This window comes from Rattus norvegicus, chromosome X (genome assembly GCF_036323735.1).
Source record: "Rattus norvegicus strain BN/NHsdMcwi chromosome X, GRCr8, whole genome shotgun sequence".
Classification (NCBI taxonomy): domain Eukaryota; kingdom Metazoa; phylum Chordata; class Mammalia; order Rodentia; family Muridae; genus Rattus; species Rattus norvegicus.
Window position 1 is genome coordinate 140,212,574 of NC_086039.1, and position 15,536 is coordinate 140,228,109.

At 38.4% G+C, this 15,536-nt stretch overlaps 1 protein-coding gene across 17 annotated transcripts in view; it reads right to left on the reverse strand.

Annotated features, from left to right (window-relative positions):
• Arhgef6 (Rac/Cdc42 guanine nucleotide exchange factor 6) overlaps nucleotides 1-15,536 on the reverse strand; it is a 120,079-nt gene that overhangs the window by 29,840 nt on the left and 74,703 nt on the right. For all 17 annotated transcript variants that reach the window (XM_039099908.2, XM_008773653.4, XM_008773652.4 and 14 more), the window contains one exon: nucleotides 13,541-13,663. In XM_039099908.2, coding sequence (XP_038955836.1) covers nucleotides 13,541-13,663 — 123 coding nt within the window. The remainder of the gene's footprint in view (nucleotides 1-13,540; nucleotides 13,664-15,536) is intronic.

Below are 15,536 nucleotides of genomic sequence, written 5' to 3' on the forward strand. Positions count from 1 at the left end.
CACTTGGGGACTCTTATGTAAGGGGTCTAGAAGGGGATAGGCGCTCCATAAGGAAGATCAACAGAGTCAACTAACCTGGACCCTTGAAGCCTCTCAGAGATTGAACCACCAACCAAAGAACATACAGGCTGGACCTACTCATATGTAGCAGATGTGCAAGTTGGTCTCATGTGGGTCCTGAACAATTGAAGCAGGGGCTTCCCCTAAAGCTGTTGCCTGTCTGTGGAATCTGTTCCCCTAACTTGCTGCCTTGTCTGACCTCAGTGGGAGAAGTGCCTAGCCTTGCAGAGACTTGATGTGCTGGGGTGAGGGAATCTCCAGGGAGAGGGCCTCTGTTTTCTCAGAGGAGAAGGGAAGGGGCCTGGCAGAGAGACTATGGGAGTGGAGACTGGGAGGGGAGACCACAATCAGGATAGAAAGTGAATGATGAATAAATAAACAAAACAAACAAACAAATAAAATGAGTGGTGAAAGAAAATAAATAAATTAACTTTGGGACTAAAGAGATGGCTCAGTAATTAAGATTGTTTGCTACAAAATCATGAGTTCTATAGTTCAGATCCAAGCACTCAGCTACATGTCAAGAAAATGCCTGTAACTGAGCTCTGAGTGATCCAACATCCTTGTCTGGACTCTGTGCTACTTAGGTGCTCTCCCCTCTTTTCCCGGCTCTGACAGTCATAAAGAAACAAACCAATCAGGAAAAGCAAGAAAGTGGTAGCAAGTTCTACTTTCTTCAGTGAGCCATGCACAAGTAATTTAAATAATACAAGATCCATTCACAGTCTCTAGAAATTGCTCTCATGAGATATAACAACTATTTGCTCAGGAAGATGTGGAAATATTAAGGGTGCCAATCTATGGTATCCTTTTCTCTTTTCTTCACAGCTCGGCTTCACCGATACCATACTCCACCAAACAAACAGATCTCCAAACCCCTTAGCGCCTGGTCAACAGATACATTTCACCAAAATAGGCATGCCACCAACAGATCATATCCTCTTCAATCTAAGTAAAAAGAACTGAATTTCAAGTAAGTCCAAGAGGTAGGACACACCCTTCCCCTAGACCTTGCACATAAAATGGAGGCTATACTCTGAGAGGAGAAGGTTGAAAATACTGGGGCTTCACAGGAAGGACAAAGGTGTCATGCTAGGTGAGGCTCAGGGGGATGGCAAAAGTTTTATTTGTTCTGGGTTGGAATGTTGATAGTGAGTTTTTATGAATGACTCAACAGCAAAAACCAGCAACTGTAACTTCCTTCTTCTAATTGTAACCTGAGACTGCTCCCCTACAGAGACATCCTATAAAGACCTCCTCCTGAGACTAGCTAATTTCTCCTCCTGTGCTGTATTTATTAAAGGTACTATGGCTCTGGGCTGCTACACTGTTGGTACTACTACATCAGAGTGCACATGACCTCTCTGGTCACAGTTTTTCTACACACATGTCTGCCTCTTCATTTCCTCGTTGCCTTAATCAGGGCAATCTCTGAAGCCACACTGGCCTCAGCAAATGGGTAAGCTCCAGATTTAGACCTTGTCTCAAAAACTAAGGTGAAAAGTATAAAGAATACACTGAACATTGGCTTCTGAGCTCTGTGTGCATGTGTATGTGTGCTCACGGGTGACTATGTACACACACAGGAGACAAAGCGAGGTCATGTCCCAGTCTCTTTAGCTCCTTATCTGGTGATATGATTTCTCTTTGCCATGCTCCTGCCAAGATGATGTGAGCCTCGTCACCAAAGCCAAGAAAATGTCAGTGCCATGGCCACGAGCCATTTAGAATCACAAGCCTTATAAAGTTACCCAGATTCAAGTGTTTTGCTATGGAAATGAAAACCTACACTTATACATCCATTTTACGAAATTTTACCAATTCTTTTTTAACTAACATTTCTAACAGTTCTTCTCAGGTATATCTTTCCAGTTACATAAAGATAAAGGAACCAAGTTTTCATGTAATCACAGCTAAGCCCCTGATGATCTTTGGTAGATAGTATTCCTTAAGAGACTAACAACTTAAATCACTATCTCTAAAGCACTTATTGACCAGAAACTATTGATTGAAAAAATTCAGAAAATCTCCCACATCATCTAATAATAATATGCTGTGTATTCCTCTAAATATAATCATCCCAACAATATTTTCCTTTTCCTTTGAATCTGGACTGGCTTTGCTGACTTTCTAGTAACAAAACACAGAAGAAACAATTCTTTGTGAATTTTGAGGTCCAATTGAAAAATCCACTTAGTTTCCAACCACCCAGTTTCTCCTATAACATTATCTCTCTTGTCAACCTGTCCTTAGATCCTCTCTCAACACAGTCATGTTAAGATCCCAAGCCACATGAAGATCTGATATTTGGGATCCAGTTGACAGACCCAGTTGAGCCCAATTTGTGAGTCATCCATTCTGAGTGCTAAACCATGGGGCCACAAAAGGCCCTAACTTCACCCCTACTTTCTTCAAAGACACTCTCCAAAGGAACTTATAAGAAACTAAATTCTTGGAAGATTTAGAAAGGAGGGCCTGTTTTACACAATGATAGAAGGCTTGGAAATTGTCACCTATAGTAATGTGGAAAATGTGAAATGCATTGATGAAGCTAAGGTTTCCAGGTAAAGCACATAAATTCTGCCTTCTCATAACTACATAATACACAAGCACAGAGTGAGTGCTAAAGAACTATGAGCATTTTTAAGAAGAGTTTTGAAGTATTTTAAAGGAGGTAGGACTTCCTGGACGGAATGTTCTCAGTCTCTCTAGAAATTCAATGATTATTTACAGTTTAAAAATTCATTTATTTCATGTGTATGGGTATCTTACTTGTAGGTTTGTCTCAGTCTCACATGCATGGTACCCATGGAGGTTAGATGAAGTTATGGGATCTCCCTGGGGCTGCAGTTACAGATGCTGTAAGCAATCATGGGTGCTAGGAAATGTACCTGTATCCTCTGCAAGAACAGCTAGCACTCTAAGTGTTAAGTCATCCCTCCACCCCCAAATTAAAAGGTTTTTAAATTAGAATATGGCTTTAATGCAAATATAAAAAAAAGAGTGGGATGTAAGATCGATATTAACCCTTTGTCCTCAGATGAAGAGCTCTGGAGGAAAAGAGGGTCACTTTTGTTTCTTAGGAGTGTGACCCATGTCTGGTTAATCATGCTCTAGTGGAAATGGAAGATATGGGTGCTCAAATGGGCTATCAAAAATAAAGGAGTCGATTAAGTTGAGGGTGGTTGTGAAAGGCAGATCTGGGAGGAGTTAAGGAAAACAGTGGACGGTGAAAGTGATCAAAATGTATTGTACACATATATTAAGTCATTTAATGATTAATAAAACTATTACACACACACACACACACACACACACACACACACACACACACACACACAAGATCAGTGTTAAGAAGTCGGAAAGACCCAGCTAGATACAAATAGATTCTTAGAATCTTAAAAACGCTACTGAGTTTAATTAGAATCACTTGCTTGCATGGGAGTCATTTACTGGAGTATGAACAATTTACCCAAGGCTAGGCCAGTGAAGAAAATGGATCCCATCCCTTAGCTACTCTTAACATGTTACCTTTTAACAGGTTGGCAGGAATCCCCCAGTACAAAAGGGCTTAATATAAGGATGTTTATGGCTGAAGTGTTTATCATATGGAGTAAATTCTCATTATAGCACACAATCCACAAAATTGGGAAGAGGTCTACACTGGTTTAAGAAGCTCTGGCTTGGGCTAAAGAGATGGGTCAGTGGTTAAGAGCACTGACTGCTCTTCCAGAGGTCCTGAGTTCAACTCCCAGCAACCACATGGTGGCTCACAACCATCTGTAATAGGATCTGATACCCTCTTCTGGTGTGTCTGAAGACAGTGACAGTGTACTTATATATAGTAAATAAATAAATCTTTAAAAAAAAGAAGCTCTGGCTCAAACTAAGGGGGCCAAAGATCTCACTAAATAAAGAAGCACTAAATAGGGCTGGAGAGATGGTTCAGTGGTTAAGAGCACTGACTGCTCTTCCAGAGGTCATGAGTTCAATTCCCAGCAACCACATGGTGGCTCACAACCATCTGTAATGAGATCTGGTGCCCTCTTCTGGCCTGCAGTCACATATGCAGGCAGAATGCTGTACATAAAATAAATAAATAAATCTTTTTAAAAAAAAAGATGCACTAAATAAAGATGATTGTATTCCCAAACAATTATGGCAGAAACCAGACTTAAAAAATGACTCATCCGCAAATGTAGAATAAATTTCACAGAAAAGCAACTCAAGGTAAAATTAAAAGAGCAACGTTAGAACCTAGAGCTATTAAGAACTGACAGCAGAAAGTAGTACTAAGCCCAGTACTAAGTACAGCTGGCAGCTCTATTGAAAATTGCTGCAGACCAATGATAGCTAAGTGACTCCCATTCCCTACTCCCCTGCCACTTTGCTGTTAGTTGATGAGTATTTGCTAAGTTTGTTTTTAAGTGACACATAAAAAGTATAAAAGTGTACATATAACACAAAAATCTATAAATAAATAAAACTTGAAAACAAGGGCCTTGTGGCCCAAGCCAGTTGTGCAAGAGGATCACAAGTTCAGAACTTGTCTGGGCTTCCAGAGTGACTTAAAAGGCAGCCTGAGCAATTCAGTGAGACCTTGCCTCAAAATAAAAAATATAAACTAGGCCTGGGAGTACAGGCTAGTCATAGAATGTTTGTGTATCATGCATGAGGTCCTAGGTTCAAGTTCCAGTATCAACAAAGGGGAAAAAAACAACTATATAAGTTCAAAATGCTCTAATATCATAATCATGGCAGATAACACAATATATCCTACTATGAAGACTAAAAATGAAATTTAAAAATTAATACATTAATATATTATGAGTTAGACATTAGATTAACTATAAAATAAGGCATTAAACTTAAAACTATGTAGAAGAATGAAATACAAGTATGTACTTTTATCAGTACATTTTCTCATTCTTTGGTATTTGTTTTCATTTTTATGAACATTTCAAAATAACTTCTCATCAAAATAGTTTTTGTAACATTCAAGGTAACCACAAAAAATCCTGTATAGTGGACAACCAAAAAAAAAAAAAAACATAAGCCAGGAATCAAAACATACCAATAGAGTAAATCACTTAACCACAAAGGAAGACTGTAAGACAGGGAGGCAAGAGGAAACTGCAATTGAACTTGAAAACAAATTACACATGGCTCTGGTTCTATTGACAGTTACCTGAATGTAAATATAACTGAATGGATTAACAAAAGCAAGACTCAACTATATGTTATACAGAAGAAGCTCCACACATCTAATATTAAAAATGAAGGTGGCTAGATGTCGTGGCTTGTATTTGTAATCCTAACACAAGAGTCAGGAAGATTATCACAAGTTCAAAGACAGTCTTGAGTTATAGAAAACGATTCTGTCACAAAGATGTTTCATACAAACGGAGTCCAAAAGAAAGCAGGAATACTCACAAAATAGACTTTAAATGAGAAGCAGCCAAACACTACTGAATAACAATAAAGGAGTCGATTCAGTAAGACAAAGCAACAATTCTATGTACTCAGTATATGAAACCCATGCAAGTAAATATGTAAAACAAATTTTAATAAACCTGAAGGAAGAGATAAACTCCAACATAGACATAGTAAGGACTGGAGACTCTACCACCTCTCCTTCGGCACTAGGAGAGAAGCACAACAAAAGAACATTAGAATAAAACTGCTGACTAGACCAAATGGACGTCATAGACATGAAGAAAACATGCCAGACAGCAGCTGCAGACAGCTTATTCTTTTCAGCATCAAATAGAACATTCTCTGGGATACGTCAGACAGCAGACTGAAAACAAACCCAACAGGATATATTAATACTATAAGTCTATAATAAGAAAAACTTCGGAAACTGCAGAATTCATGTAATTTAGGCAACTTTGTATTGAATAACCAGTGGCTAGAGGAAAGATAAAGAAAAAGATACTGAAAACTCTTTGAAACGAAAATTGAGACACAACATGCTAAAAATTCTGGTACACCAAAAAAAAAAAAACACTAAAAAGGAATTTTCATTTCATTTTTGAGACAGGTGACATCACAGAAGTACACAAAGATATTTGGAGCTTTGCATGAACATACAGTCTCAGGTTAGATAGAAGAAATGGGCAAATTCTCAGACATAATACATTATCGAAACTGAAACATGAAAAAATAGAGAACAAAAACAGACCAATAAAGTAATGACACTGAATCAGGAATAAGTCTTCCATCCAAGAAAAGTCCAGACCAGTGGATTTTACTGCTAACTTATTGTTTTGCAAGAATACCAGTTCTTCTTAAATTATTCCAAAACATAAAACAAGATGGGAAGTATTCAGTGGATTTGGCAAGGCCAGCATCATCCTAGTACAGAGAGCAGACAAGGAAACGTACAGAGCAGTATCGGTGAATATTGGATATAGAAACATCCAATACAAAATACTAGAAACTTGAGTCAACAGCATATTTGGAAGATTATTCATCTTGATCAGGTGAGGTTCATTCTAGAGGTAACAAGCACAGTTCAGAATTCACCAATTAATAAACACAGGTTACCATGTCAGTCCAATGAAGGGCAAAAACCATATTATTGCCTCATTGAATGCAGAAGAGAGTACTGGATAGACTTCAACATGCCTTCATGATAAAAGTACCGAACAAGTTAGCTATAGAGGGCAGGTGCCTCAACATAATAAAGGGTACATATCTAAGCAAACAGCTAGCATTATACAGAATAGGGAAAATCTGGATTTTTATTTCTCATAGATCTAAAACAAAACAAGGATGCTCACTTTCACCACTTTAATTCAACTTCAGTACAAAAGTCCTAGCCAAAGCAATGAGAAAGAAAGCCAAAGGGAAGATCATCCAAACTAGAAAGGAGGGAAAAAGATTGCCAATGTTTACAAATGGTATGATATGGTACAGGGAGAGCTCAAGACTCTAACAAGATATATAGAACTAATAAACAAACTCAGTGAGGTGGCAAGAGAGAAAACAATATGGTTATCACGGTGTGCCAATGCTAAATTATCTAAAATACAAACCAAGAGACTAATCTCAATTATAGCAGCTATCAAAAAATGAACAAAATATCTAGGAATAAATTCAATCAGATGTGAAAGATGCCTAAAGTGAGAATCACGAAACACTGTTGAAAGAAATCGAAGAGAACCCATGGGCAGGGCTGGTGCGAAGTCTCAGTGGATAACAGCTTTTGCTGTGCTAACTTGGCAGCCTGAGTTTGATTTCATGACAGAAAAAGAGAACCAACTTCCAAAACTTGTCCTCTCTTTGCCACATGGCGGCATGGTTATGCCTTTACTCACATTTATGTAACTCACAACTAAATTAGTGCTATCCAAAGAAGACCAGACTCATTGTGATCCTTATCAAAATCGCAGTGATATTCTTCATAGAATTAGAAAAAGAATCTAAAATCTACACAGAACAACAACAAAAAGGAAAAAAACCCCACAGCAGTCTGAAGAAAAAGGCAGGTGGCATTACACTGATTTCAAAACATGCCACAATATTGCAGGGAGCAAACAGCATGGAATAGCCATATAAGGATGTGGAAAAACCAGAGCCCATGCACACTGTTGACAGAATGTAAATTAGCCCAAGGAGCATGCCAAACATACAGTGTTTTGAAGTACAGTGGTTCCTCAAAAAATTAAAATAACAACTGCCACATGATATAGCAAACACACTATTGGGTATGTGTCCAAGGGAAACCAGATCAGTATGTTATACAAACATTGGATTCCCATGTTTACCACAACACTATTCACAATGTGCTACAGGTGAACAAAGAAACAGTATTCAAGCTATAAAAAAAAGAACAAAATATCATCATCTGTGACAACATAGATGGAACTGGAGATAATTATGCCAAGTGAAAAATAATCCAGGCACAGAAAGAAAAAAATGTCATGATCTCCTCGTACATGGGATTTTGGAAAGCTGGCCCATGGAAGATGACAGAAGAATAGTGTTTGCATATGGCTGGAGAGTGTGATGGAGCTGGAGGGGGAAAGCTTGAGCTGTGGGTGTGAAGTTACCTAGAGAGGAGCAATCTGTTCTAGTGCACATGGAAATGACTCTTGTTAGTAACAGTACATCTTAACAAAATAGAGGAAATTTTACAACTTTGCATCATAAAGAAATGCTAAATGTCTCAATATGTAGATGTGTTTAATATTATGTAAATATCAGTGTGTGTGTGTCTGTGTGTGTGTGTGTCTGTGTGTGTGTGTGTGTGTGTGTGTGTGTGTCAAAACATTACATGGGGGCTGGAGAGATAGCTCAGCAGTTGAGAGCACTGACTGCTCTTCCAGAAGTCCTGAGTTCAAATCCCAGCAACCACATGGTGGCTCACAATCATCTGTAATGGGATCTGATCCCCTTTTTCTGGTGTGTCTGAAGACAGCTACGGTATACTCACATATATAAAATAAATTTGATAAAATTTCTTTAAAAAAATTACATGGTACCCTGTAACCTATGTATAACTCAAGTGTTTATCAGGTAAAAAATAAAGCTCATAAAGAGAAAAATATGAAAATAAAAACAATATGGGACATCTATATAACAGAATTATTTTTCATTTACATGTATGTTTATGTATCTATATGAGCCCACGCCCATTACTGTAGGACCAGAAGAAGGCACTGGGCTCCTTTGAGCTAGAGTTACAGGTATTTGTAAGCCTTCTGGTGTGGGAGCAAACGCAGGCCCTCTGCAGAACCAATACACAATCACTCTGAACCATGATGATGTCTCTCCAGCCCCCTAAGTATATATTTTTAAAATATGTGCTGATAAATTTATAGTGTATGAAAAGCTTTAAAACACACCAACACCAGGGAAATGGAAGTCAAAGCTACATGGAAATTCCATCCAATTCCACTAAGAAAAAAACAGGAAAATGGACACAAATAGAGATAATCATATTAAATGAATTAAGCCCTTCTCAGGAAGATAAGATCATTCTTCCATCATTTGTGGTCCTCAGATTTTAAAGAGATATATAAAATTGTATATATGTACATGAAAGTAGAAGTGAGACTGGCCTGAGAAATAATGGGGCTGAACAGGAGGACAGGGGTGAGAAAAAGGGAGGGGTAAAAGTTATGAAGGAACATGCCAAATATTCAATATATACTTTGTAAATGGTTAAAAAACAAGCAAATGTAATTTTAAAAATATGGTCAGGCCAGATGGAGAGATGGCTCAGAATTTAAGAGCACTGGGTGCTTGTCCAGAGGTCCTGAGTTCAATTCCCAGCAAGCACATGGTGGCTCACAACCATCTTATTCAAAACAGCCAGGTAAATGGCAGCAGTCTAGAGGTTCATTGACAAAAGAATGGATAAAGAATCTATGATAGTTGTACACAGTGGGATTTTGTGCAGCCATAATGAAAGTGGATGGAACTGAGGAGAATTGTTTAGTGAATTCAAGCTGTCCCTAGTTTCATTTCTGTTGATATAACAAAATACCCCAAATAAAAGCAATTTAGAGGAGAAGGACTGTTTAGCTTATAATTCCAGGTTATAGTCCATTACTGTAGAGAAGTCAAGGCAGGAATTTAGAGTAAAACCTCTATGGCCAAAAACAGAAAGAATAGGGGTTAGGGATTTGGCTCAGTGGTAGAGCGCTTGCCTAGCAAGCGCAAGGCCCTGGGTTCAGTCCCCAGCTCTGAAAAAAAAGAAAAAAAAAGGCAGAAAGAATAAACACATGGATCCTTTCCTGTCCTCAGCTAGCTTTTTCTTCTCTTACACTGTTCAGAACCCCCTGTCTAGGGAATGGTACCACCCTTAGTGGCCTCCACCTTCCTACAACAATTAACAATGAAGACAATGACCAAAGGTCAATATGAACTAGATAAATCTTCCTAGGTAATTCTCAGTTGTGTCAAGCTAACAGTTAAAAGAACCAGAAAGACAAGGGTCACGTTTTATTCATATGCAGAACACACACACACACACACACACACACGCAAATATAAATATATGTGTGTAAGAGACACAAAAGTAGCTTTGATTGCAGATGAAAAGGCAGGTTAAAAGGACAGCAAAGAAGAAAACACACACACAATCATAGTAAAACCCATTATTGTGTTTGCTACGTAAAAATATAACTGAAAAGACAAAAACGCAAAATGTTATGTGAAAGAAGTCAGATAGAAAAAAGCCACATCATTTATGAGTCTACTATACCTAGTCAAGCCAAATGCTTAGTGGTGGAAGTAGCTTAGTGTGGTGACCTTTGGTTAATTGGTATTAAAATGTGTCAGGTGACTTTTAAAAGATACATTTGCTTGGGGGTGCTAAAAATATAACATCGGCAATTGCACAATTCTGTGAATACAGGTAAGATCAAGTCATCATATCCTTTACTTTGGGATGAGAAGAACTGGAAGTTTCTCAGCGGACTGTGACATAAGTTGATGGTGGTAGACTCCTGAATGCATATTTGATTATAGTTCTTCAAAAACTGCATTTATATTATTATTTGTGGGTAAAATATCTATCTTACTATAAAACCTCTTTAGAAACCTGACTGATCTGACTTCTAACTCTATCACTTAACAGTTATGAGTTCCTGGGCACTCAGCCTAAGCCTGCCAGTGACTTAGCTGTAAGCAGGGATGGTAATAATAGTAACTTCCTCATAGCTTCTTACTACCACATGCCTGGTACATTTTCAGTGCTATTATTAGCTAACGCTTCCTTTAAGCAGTTGAGCCACTTGCATTATAATGTATATAATAATATTCACTCTTACAAAAATACATTTCTCTTTTTAACTTATGATGGTGATAGTAGTGGTAGTGGATTGTGTGTGTGTGTGTGTGTGTGTGTGTGTGTGTGTGTGTGTGTGTCCCATTTCATGTTTATACACATGTGCATTTGGTTTTGTGTGCATGTATACTTGTAGAAACCAGAGCTAGGCATCGGATGCCTTCCTGAGTCACTCTCTTACCTTATCATTCAATCTGAGACTCCCTGTTCTGATGGATTAGCTAGCCAGTGAGCTCCAGGCTCTGCCTGTTTCTTCTCTCCCAGTGCTGGCATTATAGACAGGCACCTCCATGCCTGGCCTGGTTTTGTTTACATGAATGCTATAGATCCCAACACAGGTATTTATGTTTGTGTGGGAAACATTTGACCCATGAAGCCAGGTTCCCAGCCCTGTAAAGACTTACTTTTATTCTGGTTCGAGACATCATTCAATTTTTTTTTTTTTTTACAAACTCAAAGCCAATTGTACTAGAGCAAATGATTAAAGGAACCGACACACAGATCACAGCAAGTGTTAAGTTCCTTACCCCACCTGTTGTTTACCCATTTGACTTCCTGAGACTTGTATCAGTCAGACCGTCAGAAGCAGCACAGTTTGGAAAGAATGTTAGTTAATTAAACAGAGTAGAAGAAAATTTTAAAGATCAGTGAAACAATGACTAAAGGAAACCGGTTAAAAACAACATGTCAAAGCATGGGACAATGTCCAGATCTCTTGTCCTACACAAAAAGAAATTTAAAAAGTGATCAAAGACCTCAATGTAAGACCAGAAACGTTGAAACTGCTAGGAGGAAACACGGAAATATAGGCACACACTTTCTAAGAAGAACTCCCATATGCCAAGAAATCAAGCAAGATGTGCCATATGCAACTACAGAGATGTTTTTTAAAGCAAGCAGCCTTCTATGTTGCAAAGTAAACAACTGAACAAAGAGGAGGCCTACAGAAGGGGAGAGCAATCTCCACCAGATTGTCAAACAAATGCATTGGAAAACTCAGAAAGTGCAGTCGCTGCACAGCCACCCTGACACGCACTTTTCCTTTGTGTCTTTTTTTCCCCAGATATTGGGCAGAGCCTGAGCATAGTTTCTCTGATACTTCAATTACTGTCACTCTTTCTCTGATGTTCCTGCTACGTGTCTGCTTCTTTAGCATCCAGCTGACCTCCATGCTGGTTTGGCTAAAAGGGCAATCTTTCTGTCCTCTCTCCCCTCCCTGTCCTCTCTCCCCTCTCCCCAACTCCTTCCCACCTGTGCTGGTGAGATTTACAGCTAGTCTTCCCTGGAATTTTTCTTTTTTATTCTAAGTAGATTTTCTACAAGCTTCAAAAAAAAAAAACAAAAAACAAAAAACAAAACAAAACAAAAACAAAAAACAAAAAAACCCACAAAACTCATTAAACTTAGCCAAAGAAGAAATAACGCAATAAACAAATGGACAAATTATCTGAGTAAACACTTCCCAGAAGGAGAAGCACAAATCTAAAATTTATGGGGAAATTTTAATATTTAGCCATTGAGGAGATGAAAATCAAAATTGTACTGGGATTCCCATCTCATCCTGAGTCAGATGGTTCTCATCAAGAAGGCAATAACTAAGGCCAGAAGATTCGGGGAAAAGAGACTGTGATATCCACAGCTTTGGGAATAGACCTTAGTCTAGCCAGTATACAGTGAAACACTAAAATCAGAACTGTGCATACAACTGAAGACAAGAAAGCACCTCATGACAGAGATATCTGGACACCCATGGTTACTGAGCCTCAAGTTACAATAGCTAAGCAATGGAATCATCCCTCCTCTGTGTGTGGGGGTGTGCCTTTATAACTATTTTTATTTATACATTTTTCTGTCTATCTATAATGAAATATTATTCAACCACAAAGAAGTAAATGTTGTTTGTACTAAGCAGACGGAAATAAAGGTTATCATATTAAGACAAGTTTAATTCAGAAACACAAAAAACACACATTTTTCTCATATTCGGGAACTAAAATTAAAAAAAAATATCAGGTGGTGTGTGTACTTGAGAGGATGTGGCAGAAAGATTGCCAAGAGCTTTATGCCAGTCTGAACTATGGACTGAGATCTGTTCCTAAAAAATATCAACCTGAATATAGTAAACTGAATACCTGTGACTCAAGGGGAGAGAAGAGAGTAGACTAAATCAAGGTACGTGCATATGTGGAAATGCCACAGGGAAATTGTGCAATGATATGCACAATTAATATATATTAATTTCGGTCTGAGCATAATAGTTTGTATTTGTAGTGTTAACTCACTAATGCAAAATCTTCCCTGATTTTTCCTCTACCCTTCACCCACTAATTTGATATCACATTGCAAAATCTCCCAGTATCCTTTGACAAACCTTTTGCAATACATGTCCACAGTGTTTCACTTCATAATTGTACTTATCTCCCACAAGGAGTGGAACCCTCTTTTTCTTGATTGGTACTACTATGCTGATCAGTGTACACATAATCTTGCTTATAGTAGGAACTCAATAAATTATTTGGTGCAGTAGTGGATGACCAAGTCATGGAACAATGAATTCAGTCTTAGCCTATAGAACAGAGATAACCTAGAGTTGATCTAGAGACCTTGGATTCCCAGATGACTGTCTGAGGAAGGCTCTCCCTGCAGAGCAGCTGTGCTGGGGGAAAGCCAGGACATTACCTATGCTGGGTGAGCACGTTGACAGCTGAAGGATGATTTGCACAGTAAGCCAGGTACATCGATTTAAAATGAGGCATGAGGTTCAGTAGGCAGCCTCCTACTTTGTGCTGGTTTTCTGGAGACCTGTAAGTAAAACATGCCAACTATAGAACATAAAGTATGAAGCAGAAAGGAAAGACATTTGCAGTTGAGACCAAAAGCAGGTAAATCTTTTGATCAATTACTAGAGAATCTATCTATCTATCTATCTATCTATCTATCTATCTATCTATCTATCTATCTATCTATCTATCTAGGTAGGCTGATAGCACTTTATCCCTGGGATGCAGTTTTTGGTGGTTGATTAAAAAATTCTAGCCTCTGGCCTAGAGAGATGGTCTGATGGTTGAGAGCACTGTCTATGCATCCAGAGAACTCAGGTTCTATTCCCAGCACTCATATGGTGGATCACAATGGTCTGTGACCCATACATATGGTGCACAGACATAAGCAGGAAGAACACCAACTCAGATTGATTAAATAAATGAATTAAATAAATTCTAGCCACCAAGTAAAACTTTGATGTACAAAAAAATCTTTGATGTACAAATTTTTCTTGGCATATTAAGAATATTCAAATTCGGGGCTGGGGATTTAGCTCAGTGGTAGAGCGCTTACCTAGGAAGCGCAAGGCCCTGGGTTCAGTCCCCAGCTCCGAAAAAAAAAAACCAAAAAAAAAAAAAAGAATATTCAAATTCATACCAAGTTCAAGAACAGATGAAACTGATTGAATTTAATAGCATAACATACCTTAGAAAAAAGTTCACTGCATAAAGCCCAGAAAACAGCCAATTCCCCAATTTCCATAGACTGATGAAAGTTACCAGTTTTTACAAGATACAGTCTCTGGAAAATTAATTTTACATTAGAAATACACTGTCAGATGATGATTCTGGCAAACTTTGTAATGTAATGGTGACCAATTCAGCCATCAAATAGCCATCAAACCCATGCTGTGGGAGTCAGAGAGATGGCTCATGGTTAAGATTACTGGCTTCTCTTCTAAAAGACCTGGGTTCAATTCCCAGCACCTTCACATATTAGTGGCTCACAATTGCCTTTAATTAAAGTTTCAGGGCGTCTTTCTGTCACTCTACTTCATACACATATATATGATATAAATAAATATATTTTTTTAAAAAAAATCACGGTGTGGTTCACATAGGACATACATTTTTCCTTCTCAAATCCTGTATGTGTTTCCAGTCAGAATAGAGCAGATGCAATACCCACAATGCAACAAAGAAATAAGTTGTGTATGGTGGTCAGTATTGGTAATAATACCAGAAGCAGAGGTAGAAATTTCAAGATCCACCTCAGCTACAGAGTGAGCTTGAGGCATGCCAGGACTGTAGAGATAGAGGTGTGGGATGCGGGGGAGTGTGGAGGGTGGGAGTGGGAAAATTGAGGGCCAGGGGTATAATTCAGTCCAACCTGCTTAGAGTATACAAGGCCCCAATCCAAGGAGCCAGAAAGGGGGGAAATGTCATGAAATGAATGATGTAAATGACTTTTTCAAGTAATCTGCAGCACATAAAATAAAAACGTCTTTTCAACATCAAAGCTATTATCATTGGTACTGGAGAGATGGTGGTTGGGTGTTTGCAGAGGACCAGAGTTCAGTTCCCATGGTGGCTCATGACCACCCATAATTCCAGCTCCTGGGGATTCAACCCCCTCTTCTGGGGCACAATATGTACATAAAGGAAACGCTCGAACAAATCAATAAGTGTGATTAAAAATTAGAATTAGAAACAGTTCACTAGATGTATGAACTGTGTATACTGTCTTTGTAGGCTTTTACATCCTCATGTTTTTACTTTGTTCTGGGACAATTTGTCGAAACCACAACAAGTACATGAATATAAAGTGCATCTGAGCCTGGTCTAAGCTTATAATTTGAATATGTTAGAAGTGGAAGCAAGAGCATCACAAGTTCAAGGTCAGCCTATACTAT